A 21,895-nucleotide genomic window follows, 5' to 3' on the forward strand; every position below is an offset into this window, starting at 1 on the left:
ATTCATGGGTGATATTGGTCTGTAATTTTCTTTTTCTGTAGTACCTCTGCCTGGTTTTGGTATCAGGGTGATGGTGGCCTCATAGAATGAGTTTAGGAGTGTTCCTTCCTCTGCAATTTTTTGAAAGATTTGAGAAGGGTGGGTGTTAGCTCTTGTCTAAATGTTTGATAGAATTCACCCATGAAGCCATCTGGTCCTGAACTTTTGTTTGTTGGAAGACTTTTAATCACAGTTTCAATATCATTACTTGTGATCGGTCTGTTCATATTTTCTATTTCTTCTTAGTTCAGTCTTGGAAGGTTATATCTTTCCAAGAATTTGCCCATTTCTTTCAGGTTGTCCATTTTACTGGCATAGAGTTGCTTGTAGTAGTCTCTTAGGATGCTTTGTATTTCTGCAGTGTGTGTTGTAACTTCTCCTTTTTCATTTCTAATTTTATTGATTTGAGTCCTCTCCCTCTTTTTCTTGATGAGTCTGGCTAAAGATTTATCAATTTTGTTTATCTTCTCAAAGAACCAGCTTTTACTTTTATTCATCTTTGCTATTGTTTTCTTTGTTTCTATTTCATTTATTTCTGCCCTGATCTATATGATTTCTTTCCTCCTACTAACTTTGGGTTTTGCTTATTCTTCTTTATCTAGTTCCTTTAGGTGTAAGGTTAGATTGTTTATTTGGGATTTTTCTAGTTTCTTGAGGTAGGATTGTATTGCTATAAACTTCCCCCTTAGAACTACTTTTGTTGCATCCCATAGGTTTTGGATTGTCATGTTTTCGTTGTCATTTGTCTCTAGGTTTTTTTGTTTTGTTTTGTTTTTTTTTTTTGCGGTACGCAGGCCTCTCACTGTTGTGGCCTCTCCCATTGCAGAGCACAGGCTCCAGACACGCAGGCTCAGCGGCCATGGCTCAAGGGCCCAGCCACTCCATGGCATGTGGGATCTTCCCGGACCGGGGTACGAACCCGTGTCCCTGCATCGGCAGGTGGACTCTCAACCATTGCGCCACCAGGGAAGCCCTCTAGGTATTTTTTGATATACCCTTTGGTTTCTTCAGTGATCTATTGGTTATTTAGTAACGTATTGTTTAGTCTCCATGTGTTTATGTTTTCTTTGGTTTTTTTCCCTGTAATTCATTTCTAATCTCATAGCGTTGTGGTCGGAAAAGATGCTTGATATGATTTCAGTTTTCTTAAATTTACTGAGGCTTGATTTGTGACCCAAGATGTGATCTATCCTGGAGAATGTTCTGTGTGCGCTTGAGAAGAAAGTGTAATCTGCTGTTTTTGGATGGAATGTCCTATAAATATCAATTAAATCTATCTGGTCTATTGTGTCATTTAAAGCTTGTGTTTCCTCAGTAATTTTCTGTTTGGATGATCTGTCCATTGGCGTAAGTGAGGTGTTAAAGTCCCCCACTATTATTGTGTTACTGTTGATTTCCTCTTTTATAGCTGTTAGCAGTTGCCTTATGTATTGAGGTGCTCCTATGTTGGGTGCATATATATTTATAATTGTTATATTTTCTTCTTGGACTGACCCCTTGATCATTATGTAGTGTCCTTCCTTGTCTCTTGTAATATTCTTTATTTTAAAGTCTATTTTATCTGATATGAGTACTGCTACTCCAGCTTTCTTTTGATTTCCATTTGCATGGAATATCTTTTTTCATCCCCTCACTTTCAGGCTGTATGTGTCCCTAGGTCTGAAGTGGGTCTCTTGTAGACAGCATATATATGGGTCTTGTTTTTGTATCCATTCAGCAAGCCTGTGTCTTTTGGTTGGAGCATTTAATCCATTCACGGTTAAGGTAATTATCGATATGTATGTTCCTGTGACCATTTTCTTAATTGTTTTGGGTTTGTTTTGTAGGTCCATTTCTTCTCTTGCGTTTCCCACTTAGAGAAGTTCCTTTAGCATTTGTTGTAGAGCTGGTTTGGTGGTGCTGAATTCTCTTAGCTTTTGCTTGTCTGTAAAGCTTTTGATTTCTCCATCGAATCTGAATGAGATCCTTGCCAGGCAGAGTAATCTTGGTTGTAGGTTCTTCCCTTTCATCCCTTTACACATATTGTGCCACTCCCTTCTGGCTTGTAGAGTTTGTGCTGAGAAATCACCTGTTAACTGTATGGGAGTTCCCTTGTATGTTATTTGTTGCTTTTCCTTTGTCGCTTTTAATAATTTTTCTTTGTCTTTAATTTTTGTCAATTTGATTACTATGTGTCTCAGCGTTTTTCTCCTTGGGTTTATCCTGCCTGGGACTCTCTGCACTTCCTGGACTTGGGTGGCTATTTCCTTTCCCATGTTAGGGAAGTTTTCGACTATAATCTCTTCAAATATTTTCTCGGGTCCTTTCTCTCTCTCGTCTCCTTCTGGGACCCCTATAATGCAAATATTGTTGCATTTAATGTTGTCCCAGAGGTCTCTTAGGCTGTCGTCATTTCTTTTAATTCTTTTTTCTTTATTCTGTTCCACAGCTGCGAGTTCCACCATATTGTCTTCCCGGTCACTTATCCATTCTTCTGCCTCAGTTATTCTGCTATTGATTCCTTCTAGTGTACTTTTCATTTCAGTTATTATATTGTTCATCTCTGTCTGTTTGTTCTTTAATTCTTCTAGGTCTTTGTTAAACATTTCTTGCATCTTCTCGATCTTTGCCCCCATTCTTTTTCCGAGGTCCTGGATCATCTTCACTATCATCATTCCGAATTCTTTTTCTGGAAGGTTGCCTATCTCCACTTCATTTAATTGTTTTTCTGGGGTTTTATCTTGTTCCTTCATCTGGTACATAGTCTTCTGCCTTTCTGTCTTTCTGTGAATGTGGTTTTCATTCCACAGGCTGCAGAATTGTAGTTCTTCTTGCTTCTGCTGTCTGCCCTTTGGTGCATGAGGCTATGCAAGCTTCCTGACGGGAGGGTCTGGTGGTGTGTACAGCTGGGTGTTGCTCTGGTGGGCAGAACTCAGTAAATATTTAATCTACTTGTCTGCTGATGAGTGGGGCTGGGTTCCCTCTCTGTTTGGCTTGAGGTGACCCAGCACTGCAGCCTACCTGGCTCTTTGGTGGGGCTAATGGCAGACTCTGGGAGGGCTCACACCAAGGAGTACTTCCCAGAACTTCTGCTGCCAGTGTCCTTGTCCCTGCAGTGAGCCACAGCCACCCCCCCACCTCAGCAGGAGACCCTCCAACACTAGCAGGTAGGTCTGATTCAGTCTCCTATGGGGTCACTGCTCTTTCCCCTGGGTCCTGATGTGCACACTACTTTGTGTGTGCCCTCCAAGAGTGGAGTCTCTGTTTCCCCCAGTCCTGTCGAAGTCCTGCAATCAAATCCCCTAGACTTCAAAGTCTGATTCTCTAGGAATTCCTCCTCCTGTTGCTGGACCCCCAGGTTGGGAAGCCTGACATGGGGCTCAGAACCTTCATTCCAGTGGGTGGACTTCTGTGGTATAAGAGTTCCCCAGTTTGTGAGTCACCCACCCAGCAGTTATGGGATTCAATTTTATTGTGATTGCGGCCCTCCTACCGTCTCATTGTGGCTTCTCCTGTGTCTGTATGTGGGGTATCTTTTTTGGTGAGTTATAGTGTCTTCCTATCAATGACTGTTCAGCAGTTAGTTGTGATTCCAGCGCTCTCACGAGAGGGAGTGAGGGCACGTCCTTCTACTCTGCCCAAGATAACTATTGATAATTTTTTCTAGTTTTTAAAAAAAGGTTTTTATTGAAGTATAGTTGATTTACAATGTTGAGTGAATTTCTGCTGTACAGCAAAGTGATTCAGTTATACATTTATATATTTTTCATATGCGTTTCCATTATGGGTTATCACAGGATACTGAATATAATTTCCTGTGCTATACAGTAGGACCTTTTGGTTTATCCATCCTAGACATACTAGATTGCATCTGCTAATCCCAAACTCCCAATCCTTCCTTCCCCTACCTCCCCTCCCCCTTGGCAACCACACATCTGTTCTCTATATCTGTGAGTCTGTTTCTGTTTTGTAGATATGTTCATTTGTGTCATATTTATTTAATTGTTTTAAACTTATTTATTTTTATTTTTGGCTGCATTGGGTCTTCGTTGCTGCGCACAGGCTCCTTTAGTTGTGGTGAGCGGGGGCTACTCTTCATTGCAGTGTGCAGGCTTCTCGTTGTGGTGGCTTCTCTTGTTGCAGAGCACGGGCTCTAGGCGCACGGGCTTCAGCAGTTGTGACTTGTGGGCTCTAGAGCGCAGGCTCAGTAGTTGTGGTGCACGGGCTTAGTTGCCCCATGGCATGTGGGATCTTCCCAGACCAGGGCTTGAACCCGTGTCCCCTGCCTTGGCAGGCGGATTCTTAACCACTGTGCCACCAGGGAAGCCCATTTGCGTTGTATCTTAGATTCCACATGTAAGTGATACCATATGGTATTTGTCTTTCTGACTTACTTCACTTAGTATGATAATCTCTAGGTCCATCCATGTTGCTGCAAATGGCATTAGTTCATTTTTTTTTTTTTTTTTTTTTTGCGGTACGCGGGCCTCTCACTGTTGTGGCCTCTCCCATTGCGGAGCACAGGCTCCAGACGCGCAGGCTCAGTGGCCATGGCTCATGGGCCTAGCCGCTCCACCGCATGTGGGATCTTCCGGACCGGGGCACGAACCCGCGTCCCCTGCATTGGCAGGTGGACTCTCAACCACTGCGCCACCAGGGAAGCCCTAGTTCATTCTTTTTTATGGCTGAGTAATATTCCATTGTATATAAACACCACATCTTCTATATCCATTGCTCTGTCAAGGGACATTTAGGTTCTTTCCATGTCTTGGCCCAGTAGTTTCTATATATGTGTATATGTAAGCTGTATCTGCATTTCAAAGTGTTTATTGTGTTAAACATTGATACAGTATAGGCCACTCAGTTGAGAGGAAATTTGACAGGTTAGGGTGCACAGGGACTGGCATCCAACAAGTGGACTGGCCCAAGTTACTACTTACTAGGGGTGTGATAACTAATTACCTAATCTGGAGACCTCCGTTTCCTCATCTGTAAAATGAGGGTAATAATAATTACCTCCTGGAGTTGCAGAGAGGATTAAATGTACAGCAGTTAGCCCAGTGCTAGAAAATGGTAAATTTGATATATGGCACTACGACAACTGTCACTAGAAATATAAGCCTGCTTTAGATCATGTGCTTTGCAAAGCAGAACTAGTTGTCTTTTTAATAAAGGAGCATACAAGTGACATATTTTTCCTATAAACTATTATATACATAATAGTTAAAATCTTGGGAAATTAGATCTCTCTTCTCACTTTTAAATATTACAATATATTATTTTTTTTCTTCTCTTTGAATAAGTTTAGGTAACCTAAAATTTACTTGTTAATCTTTTTCACAAGTGGATATTGCTTTTTAATATTCTAAGAATTGGAGTTAAGTACCTGGTTATATCTGTGATATGTCTGTCTTATTTTACACAAGCTGTCTTCCCATAAGTAAAACTCAGAAAGATGTGCTCCAATTTGAGAATTAGCTGATGCATGCAGAAGAAATTCACTCATCAATGTACGGGCATGTTCTGATGATAGAATAACTGGCTGATTTCAGAAAGGAAAAAGATGACCTAGTCCATTTTAACTGCTGATGGAAAACATCCTTACATTACGTTGTCAGAGACCTGAGGGTAGAAAGTGTGTACTCCTTTTTGGAATTATAACTAAAATGATGTGACTCTGGAGGACCCACAGTATGAGAACATGCTACCAAAAAGATCACTTTGTCTTCTGGGAAGGATACTAAATGGCAGGGCATGGGGCTAGACCACAGATGTTTGGCTTAACAGTTCACAGTTGAGGATGGTAGGTAGTCTCAGAAAATTATAAAATGCCTCTGCTGAGCCGGTTACCACTAAGATTCCACCTACGTGTGCACTACTTAAATACCTTCCTACATACTTGAGCCTTAGTGACCTGTCAGCAGAGGGTGTCTGTGACAGTTACATGAGAATGGCCTTATTTGCTTAGGATTGTGTGTGGGTGTTGAACACGGCACTTTTAGCATAAATTTATGAGGTGCAAGCTTTTAATGCAAAGATGACTCATAAGGTTTCAGAATGTGTAAATATGAAGCACAATCTAACTTATACCGTCACTGGTACTCACCCACAGCAAAACTAGCCTGGGTTGATTACCAAATTGTTTGGACTACCAGGAAATTCACAAAGTTTGTCACTCTTAATAGGCTGATGACAAAAATTCTTGGGTTGATTGTAACACTTGTTTGGCGCTACCATCTTAAACCAGTGTTATATGTACTTAATCTGCATTTTGCAATATTATGATTGATGGCAGCATTCAATTAACTCTATTTCTGAGACTGTGAAGAAGTCAATTCTTTTGAGAAGTTACACTGGAAAACTTAGACAGCAATTGTATAATACAGTACAAAAAAATTAGAGGCAACAGAAAAAGGATCATAACTAAACATTTGATATGGATGTTGAAATAAAACTAACATCAGCATTTTTCGTGATTCGTTTCTGATGAATCACAGAACTCGCATTTCTCTTGCGAGTTTTATGCAATTGCTACAAAAATGTCATAAAAATTTCCTTTAACTGAAGATGAACTGGTAAAGAATAGACCTTTAACCTTATTGGGAGCAATACTTGGAAGTAGATTATTTAGCTGTCAGAACAATAAAACCTTGGAAACTGTGACCAAACAGATACATCCTGGAGACCCAGAATTCAACAGGATATTGTTTTAATACTTTAAAATGTTGTGGCCCTTAGAAGACAGGCAGAATATGAAAGAATAAAAATATAAAGGATCTTAACCAATTTTGTAAATGGAATCAACCGTTATTCATAGTTCCCGTAAAATTGCTACTGATACTATGTATAAAATAGATAACTAATGAGAACCTACTGTATAGCACAGGGAACGCTACTCAGTGCTCTGTGGTGACCTAAATGGGAAGGAAATCCAAAAAACAGGGGATAGATATATACATATAGCTGATTCACTTTGCTGTGCAGTAGAAACTAACACAACGTTGTAAAGCAACTATAATAAAAATTTAAAAATAAATAAACTTATGGATAGAAAAAGATTTATGTTGAACTTAAAAAGTTAAACACAGTAAGTTTTTGGATTCTAACTTTATCAGTTGATTGTGAACTTACAAAATAAATTTCTGATTAGCTCTGCATAAAAAATTTAAAACACCATACAGGTGTTTTTTTCCTTTTTAAAAAAATTTCGTATGTCAGTAGAAACAAAGGCCAGAGAAGAGGTTTTAAAGCTTTAACTACTGCATACTCAGAAAGTAAGAAAAACACTGGCATTTAGCTTTTGATCACTCCTATGTAAAATAAGAATCATAGAGTCACTAAAGAAACAGTCAACAGGAAGGATTTTTGAGATTAAACATATTTACAATAAAAACAAATTTCTGGACATTGGATCATTCTTTTATTAACTTTGGAGGCCCACTTGAGAATCTCATTTATGAGAACACCCACAGATAACAAATAAATAAGCCTGTATTCCCTGAAATGCCACCCATGCACACAGCTGGGCCATAAGTTGGTTTTTAGTTAAATAGCAGCTACCATATTTGGTCTTATGCTTCAAGCTGTTACAAACACAACACGTTTGCTCAATTCTAACTTCAGCTTTTTACTAACTGAATTCATTTCCTATAAGAGACAGACCTCCTAGTTTCATTAGGTTAATGTCTTGTTGATTTTCTTTTGAAGACTCAGTGCAGTATTAAGTGAAGTCACCAGCAAAATGGGTACTGTGTCAGTAATACTTAAAACATTTGAGTAGCCAAGTGAGCAGACCATGTGTTAGGAAATTCCTTGCATGCTTATTTAGGTTTCAAGTCTTTCAATACCATCAACTATAATTGTAAAGGCACACTAGGTGCTCACAGTCACCAAATCTTAAAGCTTTTACCCAAGTGGTTTTACTAATTAAGGACAGGAAAAAGCACTTTTTTCCCCCTGCCTTCTGATAGGTTCAACGGGACTGTCAAAAGAATGATTATTCACGGCAAGCATTATTTTCAAGCATTCAGCTTAATAATTTTTTAAAAAGTGACCTCAAGTTGAAATATACTACCATTATGACTTTATAAGCACACCCCATCTCTTTCTGTTAACTATTCCAGTCCTGGCTGATCTCGAGTGTCACTCACTAAATGTGCTTTCTTTCACCTGTAAAGTATCTACTACCATAATACCTACTGAACACAGAATGCAGTTAAATGTCAGTTCCTTATTCATCCCTCTGTAACACACTGAAATTTGGATTTTATCTGAGTGGTAATAGTTCCCATTCAACTAGGTTCCCAAAGGGCAAAGACCATGTCTTATATTTCTTCTGTGGCCTCCACCCTCACCTGAGTGTGTGGCTCAGCACTATTTTTGAAGCTGAGCCATCAGCTCAGTGAGTGTGTGGCTTCAGCACTATTTTTGCACTTTGTTGCAAAGCTTCTGCTAATTCTCTACCACAGGTTAGTTGAATTTCATATAATTAGCCCTTAATACTGAGACCAAATCACATTAAGACTTTGCAAATATTAGCATATCATGAATGTTAAATCCTAATGTTCCCCCTTTTATTTATTAATTTAGCTGGTTAGACATGGTGGGTAGTTTTCAAAATGTCTTTGTAACATTCTCTTAAGTGAGAACAAAATAAACCAAATTCTCTCTCTGACAGACCAGAGTACCTGTCTGCCAAATAACTTTATAAAAATGAAGGTAGCTGACAATAATATTTAGTCTTAAGGTATAATAAGCCCCTGGCCCCTAACACTCAAGCCCAGACCAAATGAGAGAGGGGAGACAGGTAGGCTAATACTACTGTGAGGAGTGCTATGCAGAAAGCTCTATAAACAGAGATACGTGGGGCACACAAAGTCTTTATTGCCACAGGAAGCAACTGCACTCATCCCACGTCACCAACAGCTTTAATAGTCACAGAAACGCAGACTTCACGTAATAAAGTACAAAATGGACTTGGGGAGAAATGGTCCCTTGGACTATATTGGTTGTAATACTGAGGTAACCAATTGACCTTGTTCAGTGAAAATACCTCTAACACAATGAAAAAAATCAACTAGTTATAACATCCAATTCATATATACAATTCAAATAAAAATATATATTATTTGCTTCAATGTATAGCAAGTTTAATACATTAGTGTTTACAAAATAAAAACTGTATTCTACTGAAATTTTTCTTGTGCTTCCCCCTTATCACTAAGCATGAAAGACCAGAAAAGTATGATACTTAAGGAAACTTATTTATGGATTTAAAGATGCAGTTTGTGCGGTCATGAAAGACAGATAAATATTAGTTGTAAGATTACCACATCTTTAAAAATTTTTGCTTATTAAAATCTACAAACTTGAACCATAAGACACAATTAAAAAAAACCCACAGAATTTCTCAAAATAGATTAGAATACAGGAAACGTTTCATGAAACTACTGAGATACTAACCAGTTCTATGGCTAATATTAAAAACTGAACAATCTATGTAAATCGTATTCATACTATTTCTATGCACAGTGAACAATACAATCACAATAATCAACCTCAAGCTAGCAACAAAGTTGCAAAGTCCATAAAAAGCTTCTTCAGTGGGCAAAACACTATGGTACAATTAAAACATTTAGGAAGGAAAAAAAGCCTTTTAATAGTATAAAAGTTGTTTACTGGTGTTTCTACTGTAAAGCTATTCTACAAATCAAAATGAAAAAGGAATTATATATGTGACAGTGATCAGAGACTACAGTGCAGACATTTCATCTAACATTTGGCTGATGAATTTTAGTATAATAGATTATAACTTAATATTTTTTACATAGTTATGACCTAGAGCAGAACCGAAAACAACATAAAAAACACATATTCCAAGTCAATACACTCTTCTCAGCAATATCTGGGTTTAGATGAATCTGGAGGAAGTAGGTAAAGCTGTCAAACATCTTCTCTTAAACCAACAGAAAAAATGTAAATTGGTAGAAGTAGTATTTGTTTTTCACTATGGATTCCAATGTGAAATTCTAGTAAGTATGCAAGTATGTTATTAACATTTAAGCACACCCTCATATATAGGCATACAACCCATTAATTAAATAGGGGGAATTAAAACAGATTTTCAAGTTAAAATGAGTTTTAAGAAAAAACTGCATTCATAAATCTGAAAAGTATACGAAAATGAAATTGTAAAATAAATAATATGTGTCAACTAAACCTCCATAGAAATATGCCTGCAAATGTGGATGCACTGATTGTCTAAACCTGTGATGGTCTGCATGGGAAGACATTCCCCAGGGAGAGCCATCTAGCTTCTCTGACTCTGGTGCGTAGAGAAGAATTTCTGGATATAAAACAGTACTTACTCTACTATATATTATAGCCTTTGTTAACAGTCACCATCCTTATCACATTTAGGGTTAACTTACTATGTCTTAATCTATATAACACATTCTGAAATAATAATTTTAAGTCAAGGCTTTTACACATCTGTCCACTTGTTTCTAGTTCTCTGTCCAACTAATAGCTTCCTATTTTTGTTATACCTTAAGTAGCTATCATAAAATGCAACCTGGGTCAACTAGGTAAGAGAGGTTTTTATACTCTATTGCTCATTTTTTTGACATTACTCCAGTATTTATTAACTATGTGCCTAATTAAGCCAGTAAAAATGACATGTGACTACTATGAAATGACACATTTCCTATTAAACAAAATCAGTTTTATCAGATATTAAATCTACAACATTTTCCTGACTTAAATTGAGTATTTGCTTTCCATTTTTCCAAAGTCATTACAACTTTGCCAATAACTACATCACTTAAACTTTCTTTTTTATGACTGCAAAGATTCTAAACTCTGACATACAATATTTACGCAAAACACACTTAAAGTAGACAATGAAATTTCAAGTAAGATAAACTGTATCCACACCTATTGGCCCAAACAGGTCTCAACATCTAGATTTTACTTCTATAAATTATACAAATACATTGTACATTCTTAAATAATTAATGCTTACAATATTAATTTGTAAGCCTTTCCACATAAAATGACTTACAGAGGAATGTGGATCAGTATTTCTGTTACAGATTGTAACATTCTCTTAATTTTCTTTTGTGGCTGTAGTTTTGTCTTCCTGGTTTCCACAGATTACTGTATCAGTCCTTAAGCTTTGGCTATGAAATCTGTTTGTGCTGAATGAGGCAACATTGGTTATTAAGGCTTATTTCTATGATGGAGCATTATCCTTAAATCTGATGCCATTTCCAGAGAACAGTGGGAGAATCATAGCTATCTTGAATCTTCAGGCTCTGTTTTGATGACTTTCTTTTCTAAAGTAAAAGCTGAGTGAGGGTAGTCTTTTAAAATCCCCAGGCTCTCTGTATAAAAAGAGAAACACAAAATGTATTGATATTTTAAATCAATGGATACAAAAAAACAAACTTAAAAACAAACCCCCAAACTCCAAAGCAAGCAGTATCAATTATTCATGACTCTGCAATTCCATATAAAATTTTTATGTTTACAGAGTTGAGGTTAAGAGTTTGGATTCTGGATTTATATTCCATTTCTGCCAATTACTAGCTGTATACATCTCTGGGCAAGTTACACACCTCTCTGAGCCTTAGTGTCTTCATCTATAAAATGGGGATAGTATCTACACAGGGTGATATGAGACTTAAATCATAAAATGTATATAAAGCACACAGCATATAGAACCTACTGATTTTTATTTAATGCTTGGTCCAAAGTGATACATAAAATATATAAAATAAAACTGGCCACTCGTATACAACAAAGTTATTGTCTAAAATATTTACTATCAATGAAGACATGAGGCAGAAAAACAGCTTCTATGTTTAAACATGGAACTATTTTTAAAAGTTTCTCTAGCCATGAAACCTTAAGGTGGGAGAAATAGGGATAAAAGAATGAAGATTCTATTTTCACAGGACTCATTCCTTGGAGTTACATGAATAATTATTTCAACCTCAAACAAATACTACAGAATGCCAATAAAATGTAATATTTACATGAAGTACTAATACTGGGGGATACACACACACACACACACACACACACTTTAAAAAGGATTCTAGAAAAGTAACCAACATTAATAGCTTATCTGAAATTAGGCAGTTCACTTCATGAATTTTCCTCTCTATACAGAAATTCAGCATAAGAAGAAGAATAAAAATAGTAGCTACCATTTACTGAGTTCCTATCAGCCAGGCAATGCCTATAGGCGATCTTGTTTAATCCTCATAACTATTCTATGAGGCAGAAATTATTTCTATTTTACAGATGAAACAAGTGATTTCAAGTAACTCCTAAAGTTACTTTAGCTCAAAGATTGGATGATACCAGATTCTTTCAAATGGTGTTGGTGTCTAATACTTTAAGTCTGTATAACTCACTTTACTTCGATAAAAACATGAAAACACCAAACTATAATAAGGAACAGCTTGTCCTTTTATGGAGCTCAGTTTACTTCTGAAATACAAATATCATCCCCCAAATGCAGCTGCATGAAAAGTTTAGATTTTGGTACACAAGGTTTTCTTAGCAGGACAGCAAACATATAGTCCATCAATTTCATATTATGAAAGGCTGGAAAAGGGAATTACATAACTGAAACCAGCCATTTATTATCTGGTTCAGAATTGTGTATAAAGTCACCATTCATGGAATAGCTAATCAAAATAATCTCAATCTTCAAGAGCTTTTCCCTGTCAGTCCTTTGGAATATCATGTTCTCAAAAAGACTGGCTATTAACATAGCAATCTGTTACTTCCAAGGGGAGAAAACGGACTAGTAACATCATTAGTAATGACCCTTTTTTAAGGAGGGGGACAGTGGAAGTTAGGAGATTAGAATGGAAAGATGCTTTATTCAAATATTACTCCCTCTAAGCACATCCCACATTCTCACCTGATGAGTGGGACTTCGCCTCACTGGAGTAATGTCTACTCAGCTCCCCATCCACCACAAAATGATGGAGTTGTCTGTTCTGTAAATTAGGCATTCGGAGGTTCAAAGGTCTTTCGCCTAATGAAAAGAAAAAAAAAAGCAATATGAGTAATTAAAGACGCATCATGGTTTTTCTTAAAAATAAGTTTTCACAAATCACCTGAACACTCCTTAGGAAATAAGTAAGGAAAGTCGACAGGCACTGGAAGAATTTAAATAGCTGGAGAAATATCTAAAATAATAGTTTAGGAGGAAAATGGCAACTCATGCTAGTCTCAAGATCTACCATTCTGCCAGGACATTTTGAAGAGCTAATCACAAACTAAAGAAAAGACTGAGATTTCCAGTATGCACCCCAGCTCTGGCAGATAATGCATCACCTCTGTGGGGCATTTTCTTACTAGTGCAACCATTTTACCAAGGCAGGTCACTAACCACATAACAACAAATACTACAGAGACAGAGATGGCTTCAAGCCAATTACCCATTACTAGAACAACAACAACAACAAAACCTATGGCAAATCCACGAAAAAATATAATTAGAACAGATATGGTAAAAAAGGTTTCATATGCCAAATCATACTCTATCATAAACCTAAATCCATCATACTTAGCAAATTGGTGCCCTACACTGGATTATCCTGGGGTCACAAATTAGAGTCATCAAATCTTTCATTAATGCCTTTGCATCTTAACTCCAGTCTTTTTTAAAAAAAATTAACTAATTAATTAATTTATTTTTGGCTGTGTTGGGTCTTCGTTGTTGCACGCGGGCTTTCTTTAGTTGTGGCGAGCAGGGGCTACTCTTCATTGCAGTGCGCGGGCTTCTCGTGGTGGCTTCTCTTGTTGCAGAGCACAGGCTCCAGGCTCAAGGGCCTCAGTAGTTGTGGCTCGCAGGCTCTAGAGCCCAGGCTCAGCAGTTGTGGTGCACGGGCTTAGTTGCTCCACGGCATGTGGGATCTTCCCAGACCAGGGCTCGAACCCGTGTCCCCTGCACTGGCAGGCGGATTCTTAACCACTGCGCCACCAGGGAAGTCCCTTAACTCCAGTCTTAACTGTCAAGGATGACTGGAGAAGTTAAACAAGACTTCTACTAAAAAGTTTCTGTAATATTTTAAAAAGGAAGAACGTTCTTTGCCAGTACTCTGATCTGCTGATGTGTAATGTTTTACTCTATAGTTAAAGAATGCGGGTTAAGATGGTATTCTTACTTAGAAAGAAAACTTATTTTTTTGACAACAGTAACCACTCTCTGAAAAAAGTATAATAATACATAAAAAAAAAGTCCTACAAAATTGTTTTTCTTCAAACACTATCACTATTTGAAACTAGAGGATCTAGTTCTATACCTATATGCTATACATCTCCCTCCACGCAAGTGCAAGCTCCAAGGGAGCAGGGAGCTTTATCTTATTCACTGCTGCATTTTCAGTGCCTAGAAGTGTGCCTGGCACATAGGAGATACTAAAAAAATATTTGTTGAATGAGTGAATGACAATGACTTGGGATTTTCTTCACATTGTGGATACAAAAAAATGAAATAATTTTTAAAATGGTAAAAATGCTCATGAATCAAAACTTTCTACACCTGTGTTTAAGAGAACAATTTCCAAAGTATACACCACACAAAATATTTTCATAGGGACTACAGGCCAATGTGAAGCCTGAAAGAAGACAAAATTTCTACAAGTCTCTCCATTCTTATATTGTCTCCTCAAATCTCTGTACTCTGTCCTAGTACTTTAGAAGCAGTCACCACATTCTCTTAGGAACCAAATGTTATAAATTTCAGACAAATCTGTTTATGAAGCCTAAAAAAATCCAAAGTTTTAATCTTTTAAAAAATGATAAACATCTCCCATGGAATCCATTTCTTCAGGAAAAATGATCTGTACTGTTTACATCTCCCATTCCCATCCACCCTCTACAAAATATATGTCAATCACATGTGCCAGCTATTATTTAGGGATAATAAGGTTAAAAAAAAACTCTACAAGTTATATTTGCAGGAAGAATTCTTTCCTTTTTATAAAAAGGGACAATTTAAAAATTAATTTTGATAGAGAACCTATAAAATAATCTCCATAAAATATCAAGTTTTAAAAAACCAGCCATTTTTTGTTTCCCTTTGAAGTGCACAGAGTAGCTGGCTCTAAAGGTGTGGGTCACTCTAAAGATGTACCTTGTCCATCAGTGTTATCAGAAGTCAAGCCATTAGGGCTGTGCTCTTCTGAGCTTTGCCTGTAAAGTCCTGCACACAGTCTTCTTTCAGCATGCTGCAGTCTGTCATAGCCAGCTTGGGTGCAAAGGAACTCCATCTGCTTTGCCATCACCTTTTCAGGCTGCTAGTAAGTAAAGTGAAAATAAAGTAACTAAAACATTCTAGATTTTTTAATGGTTTAAAGATGCCAATTTCAGACTGCAGCAAATATATTTAGTAGTCATTAAAATTAGTTCATACTTCATGTGGTATACACGTTCCATAAATATGCACTGATGTCTATATCATCATGTTAAAACACAGAATGTTAGATTTTGTACGAAAGGAAAAAAGCTTTCTGCTCAATTCTGTAAAGAGAATTCCATTCTAGCTCAAAAGCAAAATAACCTTAGCTTTGTTTTCTAAGATACCAAGTCCTTTTAAAGATTTTTTAAAAAAGGAACCTCAGAGCAACAGCAACATCTGTTATAAACTGCTTCTAAAACACAGGGCGAAGTCTTGGCATTTTTATTTTAGGATCTGGCACTACACAAACTCTGATATGATGACAGTATATTTGGGGGAGAAAAGGTGTAAAACGGCTGTCTAGAAGAACAAGACAAACACACCTCCCTCTAAAATTAAGCAATGCAACTTATGCAGAAAAACATCAGTGCCAACGAGGATCTTCACCTTCATCATGGAATGAAACTGCAGTATTTTCCAACCCATCATAAAAAGACATGTTTTAAAGTACACAATTAGTTGGCTGACATATAAATTTATCTCTGCATGTGTTCTCTAAGTCCCTTCTCTATGCACTGCTCTAAATTACCTATGTGTGATAATACCTGTGACAGTCAAAGCAGTGATATTCTGCCAAGGAGGTAATAGTCAAAATACACAGATAGGAATCACTGCCATGCTATACAGAAGAGCAATACAAGGCATCTACTATATAAAGTTATATATATGTTACAAACAATCCTGATTCACAGTAGTAAAAATCAATAGGTGAAATATATTAACTCACAGAATAGGATGAAAGCTTATACTATTATTCTGAATCAAATAAACGAATGGATAAAGAAGATGTGACACATATATACAATGGAATATTACTCAGCCATAAAAAGAAACGAAATTGAGTTACTTGTAGTGAGGTGGATGGACCTAGAGTCTGTCATACAGAGTGAAGTCAGAAAGAGAAAAACAAATACTGTATGCTAACACATATATATGGAATCTGAAAAACCTAGGGGCAGGACAGGAATAAAGACGCAGACGTAGAGAATGGACTTGAGGATACGGGGAGGGGGAAGGGTAAGCTGGGACAAAGTGAGAGAGTGGCACAGACATATATACACTACCAAATGTAAAACCGATAGCTAGTGGGAAGCAGCCGCATAGCACAGGGAGTTCAGCTCGGTGCTTTGTGACCACCTAGACGGTTGGGATAGGGAGGGTTGGAGGGAGACGCAAGAGGGAGGAGATATAGGGATATATGTATATGTATAGCTGATTCACTTTGTTATAAAGCAGAAACTAACACACCATTGTAAAGCAATTATACTCCAATACAGATGTTAAAAATAAATAAATAAACGAGATCAAAAGGAACCATAACTTCAATTCATTTAAATTTGTAACTAATTAATTAATAAAATTTCAATAAGATTTCTGAGGGGGAAATGTATTTTTCATCCTCTTAACATGAAAACACAAAACTTGGCACTACTAAATCTGACCAAAAGCAGTCACTAGTGAGAAGATCAACAGGAATAAAACTTACAGTACTTTCTAAAAGGCAAAAATGACTTTTTAAAATGTTAATTTCTGTGTACACGATCAAATAACTTAGCAGCAAAAGCACCTGAAGCTATATATTAATTAATTTTGCATTATACATGAATTGAAATGATTCAACAATAGTTACAATGTTGACTATTAATATATTATTGAGAACTAGAACTATTTTATCTCAGAGTTGTATTACACACATAATCAACATGGCTGTTTTCCTGGTATCAAGTTGCTTCTTTCTTAAGTAGAGAATCTGTATTAATTCCTACAAAACTTCAAAGAAAAAATAAGTAGCAGATGTCGGGTTTTGCTCACAAAGCAAACTAAACCTAGCTGATGCTGCTATCTCACTGATACAGCTGTGGATCAGGTGACATTGTAAAAACAACCAGAAATAAATTCAGTCTTTGGATGAAAGTGAATTTAAAACTGAAGCTAGTCGAAGCAGCCATTTATTTTTTAACCTACAGATGCTGTTATGAAATAGTAACTGGTGGTTGACGTTACCTGTGAACTAAGAGCAGCGAGTTCCTCACTCTTAGCTTTAGCCTGCTGGAAGAGTGTCTGCACAGAGTCCTGGAAATCTGGAAACCCATCCTGTGGGTCAAAGAATATGTCCTTTTTACTTTAAAATAACCATATTATCAAAAACTCAGAAAATGAAGTAAAGAAATCCACCTTAATCCTATTACCTGAATAATCATGATTAAGATTTTAATGTACAATACTTGATTTCAGTCTCTCAAGGTACAATTACCTTATCTCTACAGTTGTAACCTCAATAAAAACATAAATGAAAAAGATTAAAAGTTTATACATCCACAGTGTTTTACACTGGAACATAGATTTTATGATCATTGATAATAATGATTATATAACATTTCATCTGGTGGTTTGACAGTTTAATCACTATCTTCATATTGGACATTTAGATTATTCGCCTTATTTTTGGTTTTATGAGAAACACTGCAAAAATATTTTCATGGAGACAGCATTTTCCATAGTTTAGATGATCTAATACAATAGGTTCCCAGAAGTAGAATTAGTACAAAGGGATGAATATTTTTATGTCCTTTACATATGTTACTCAAGGGCCTTTATTGCTTTATTGTATCATAAGCAATATATGACAGTTTTCCTTGCCAGTACTGGGTGTTGTTTTCTTAATTGTAGCCAATTTATACTTTTGTTTTGATAATCAAAAAATTTTTTAGGGCTTCCCTGGTGGCGCAGTGGTTGAGAGTCCGCCTGCCGATGCAGGGGACACGGGTTCGTGCCCCTGTCCGGGAAGATCCCACATGCCGCGGAGCGGCTGGGCCCGTGAGCCATGGCCGCTGAGCCTGCGCGACCGGAGCCTGTTGCTCCGCGACAGGAGAGGCCACAACAGTGAGAGGCCCGCGTACCACAAAAAAAAAAAAAGTTTTAATTTTGTATACTATAGTTGTATATTACTTATATTTTACTTTGTGACTTCTTCTATTACTATACTATTCAAAAAGACATTCTCCTTTAGAGATTTGAGAAGTACTCAAATCTACCCTCTAGTTTTCTAAAGCTTTATTTTATTGCTTCTTTTGTTTTTAAAATTTAACTCTCTATCCCATCTGGAATTTATTTTGTTATATGTAATGTGGTAAAAATCCAAAGTAAATTCCCAACCTGAATTTCTGCAGAATTCTTCCATGCTGACTTGTGATTTCGCCTTTACCAGTTCAAAGGACAGGTGATAGGGCTTTGGAATTAGAAAGACCTGCACTTGTGTTCCGATTCCACCACCACTTACTAGCTACATGACACTGGATGAGTAACTTAACCTTTCTGAACTTCAGTTCCTTCATATGAATAATAAGGATAAGAGAACCTATCTATTGGGGTTGTTGTGAGATAAAGTACATGAGATATTGCCTTTAGCATACAATAACTGCTGAGTATCAGTGTGTATTCTTATATATTCTTATTTATATGTATTCTTATATTAAATAGTACATTCTTATATTAAACATAAGTATATTCTTTTTTTTTTTTTTTTTGCGGTACACAGGCCTCTCACTGCCGTGGCCTGTCCCGCTGTGGAGCACAGGCTCCAGATGCGCAGCCTCAGCGGCCATGGCTCACGGGCACAGCCGCTCCACGGCATGTGGGATCTTCCCGGACCGGGGCACGAACCCGTGTCCCCTGCATCGGCAGGCGGACTCTCAACCACTGTGCCACCGGCGAAGCCCCTAAGTATATTCTTATATTAAGTAGCGTGTACTCGGGACACTGTACTCCTGCACAACACTGCAACTTAAATTATTTCCGTTTTATACCATACACATACACACACACACACACACACACACACACATGCGCAAATATGTTTACTAATTTTATCAAGGTTGTTTTTGGCCTGTTTAGTGCTCCACATGAAATTTATAACTACAAACATCATGACAGCATGGTTTTACTAACTTTACTGAAAACTACGCAAGGAACCCTCAAAGACATTGTCAGTAACTTCCAAAACGTTTCTCTCCTTGTTTGATAAAGCTGTATATTTGTAGCAAAGGGTGAATAATGAAAAACTGAAGTTGTTATATAATAACAGAGCAGAAAAAGTTGTAATAATAACAAAATATGTACCTTATTTGAAATATGAAACACTGGTTCAAAGATTTTCCCCATTGGGGTCTTTTCAAAAAATTATTTCTCCACTGCAAATCTCACGTTTTCAAATACTTCATCTACCAAAGTTCATTTCCTAGGTAATAATTAATTTCCCATTTTTTAAAATCCAAAGACATGAAATAAAATAATTAGAATCAAGAACAAATAAATTTAACATCTTGAAATAGTCTTATGTAGCTCCATGGTGGGTTATACAATCAGCCTTTTTAAATTATTAAAAATAGCCACCTTTCTAGGCCCCTACAAGACCAAGGACCCTAGGCTTAGAGGAATGTATAGAATATAATCATTAACTGAGCTAGAATGAATTTTATACAAGTATATATACTTGAAATCTAAATGAAAAGTTCACTTTTCTTAGTCATTCCATTTTTCTCCTAAGAATTTATTTAGGCCTAAAAATCCAGCTTTATCTTTAACAAACTCTCCTTTAATTTAAGTTCTGAAGTTCAGTGAGGTAAGCTAGTAGGAGATTTAGAAAACAACATCAGTAAGAGGAGCTATCATTTTTCAGGTGCCTACAATGAACCAGTTCCTGACTATGTTCTGTAATTTACTTATATTGTCTCATTTAATCCTCACACAAACAACCCTGTGTTTCCCTCATTTTACAGCTACAGAGATTAGCTTCAAAGCCTATGCTAAAATCACAAAATCCCTGAGTTGCCACCTTTATGAGACTCACAACAGTAAGTAGAGGCATTTCTTTTATTTCCTTTACTTTAGAAGACAGATCCAAAAAAATATTGCTGTGATTTATGTCAAGGAGTGTTCTGCCTGTGTTTTCTTCTAGGAATTTTATAGTATCCGGTCTTACATTTAGGTCTTTAATCCATTTTGAGCTTATTGTTGTATATGGTGTTAGAGAATGTTCTGATTTCATTCTTTTACATGTAGTTGTCCAGTTTTCCCAGCACCACTTACTGAAGAGACTGTCTTTCTCCACTGTATAGTCTTGCCTCCTTTCTCGTAAATTAATTGGCCATAACTGTGTGGGTTTATTTCTGGGCTCTCTATCCTATTCCATTGATCTGTGTGTCTATTTTTGTGCCAATACCATACTGTTTTGATTACTGCAGCTTTGTAGCATAGAACTATCATATGACCCAGCATTTCCACTCCTGCTTATATATTCGAAAGAAACAAAAACACTAATTCAAAAAGATACATGCACCCCAATGTTCATAGCAGCATTATTTACAATTGCCAAGATATAGAAGCAACCTAAGTGTCTACCAACAGATGAATGGATAAAGAAGATGTGGTAATATATATACAATGGAATATTACTCAGCCATAAAAAAGAATGAAATTTTGCCATTTGCAGCAACATGGATGGATGTGGAGAGCATTATGCTAAGTAAGTCAGACAGAGAAAGACAAATACTGTGTATCACTTATATGTAGAATCTAAGAAAATATAACAAACTAGTGAATATAACAAAAAAGAAGCAGATTCATAGATATAGAGAACAAATTAGTGGTTACCAGTTGGTGGGGGCATAATATAGGGGTGGGGAGTAAAGGTACACACTCTCAGGTATAAGACAGACTCAAGGATGTATTGTAAAACACGGGGATATAGCCAATATTTTATAATAACTCTAAATGGAAAGCAACCTTTAAAAACTGTATAAAAAATAATTTTTAAATAAAAAAAAATTCTTTAAGAAAATTTTTAAAAATGCGGATAACCACAGTACCCAGCTAACTTCACAACAATTTTAAAGAAGCAAAAAATTCTTGAAAAACACTCGGCACAATGCGTGGCATGCAGAAATTAACCCAATAAATGTTTGTTATGGATACTTATTAAGTTAACCCAAAAAGTCACCAGATTTAATCAGAGTAAAACAATAGCATGCTGTGATATTACTATATCTCTGTGATACAGGGGGAATAAGATAAATTTTAGAAATATTTACATAGTATAGATATCTTAGAGAATGAGCTAGGCATTTAACACTAAAACCACCAAGAGAATATTGACTATATTGGTGGGGAACTATTTTAGTGAAAAAACAATGGAAATCTAGAAACACTTGTTTATTCACTCAATCTTGTTTGCCTAACAGGTTCTATCCTCTGAACTCAGTGATGGGGATACAATGACTCCTGCCTTCCTGACAAATACAGTGTAGAAAGGGAAATGGACAAAGAGATCCAGAGCACAGGGGAGTCACTGTGTCAGGGAAGGCTTCCCAGAGGGCATGATGTCTTGGCTGAGAC

At 36.7% G+C, this 21,895-nt stretch overlaps 1 protein-coding gene and 1 long non-coding RNA gene across 5 annotated transcripts in view; one reads left to right on the plus strand and one right to left on the minus strand.

Annotated features, from left to right (window-relative positions):
- The window catches only part of LOC132428485 (uncharacterized), a 253,274-nt gene that overhangs the window by 203,597 nt on the left and 27,782 nt on the right, over positions 1–21,895 (plus strand). For both annotated transcript variants that reach the window (XR_009520131.1, XR_009520132.1), the window contains exon 4: positions 20,281–20,355. This is a non-coding gene — a long non-coding RNA (uncharacterized lncRNA). The remainder of the gene's footprint in view (positions 1–20,280; positions 20,356–21,895) is intronic.
- The window catches only part of NAB1 (NGFI-A binding protein 1), a 46,287-nt gene continuing 31,772 nt past the window's right edge, over positions 7,381–21,895 (minus strand). For all 3 annotated transcript variants that reach the window (XM_060016405.1, XM_060016406.1, XM_060016407.1), the window contains exons 5-8: positions 17,507–17,596; positions 15,179–15,341; positions 12,956–13,072; positions 7,381–11,402 (exon numbers count right to left, since the gene is read on the minus strand). In XM_060016405.1, coding sequence (XP_059872388.1) covers positions 11,314–11,402; positions 12,956–13,072; positions 15,179–15,341; positions 17,507–17,596 — 459 coding nt within the window. In that variant the 3' untranslated portion in view covers positions 7,381–11,313. The remainder of the gene's footprint in view (positions 11,403–12,955; positions 13,073–15,178; positions 15,342–17,506; positions 17,597–21,895) is intronic.

Source organism: Delphinus delphis, chromosome 7 (genome assembly GCF_949987515.2).
Source record: "Delphinus delphis chromosome 7, mDelDel1.2, whole genome shotgun sequence".
In the NCBI taxonomy this organism is placed as follows: domain Eukaryota; kingdom Metazoa; phylum Chordata; class Mammalia; order Artiodactyla; family Delphinidae; genus Delphinus; species Delphinus delphis.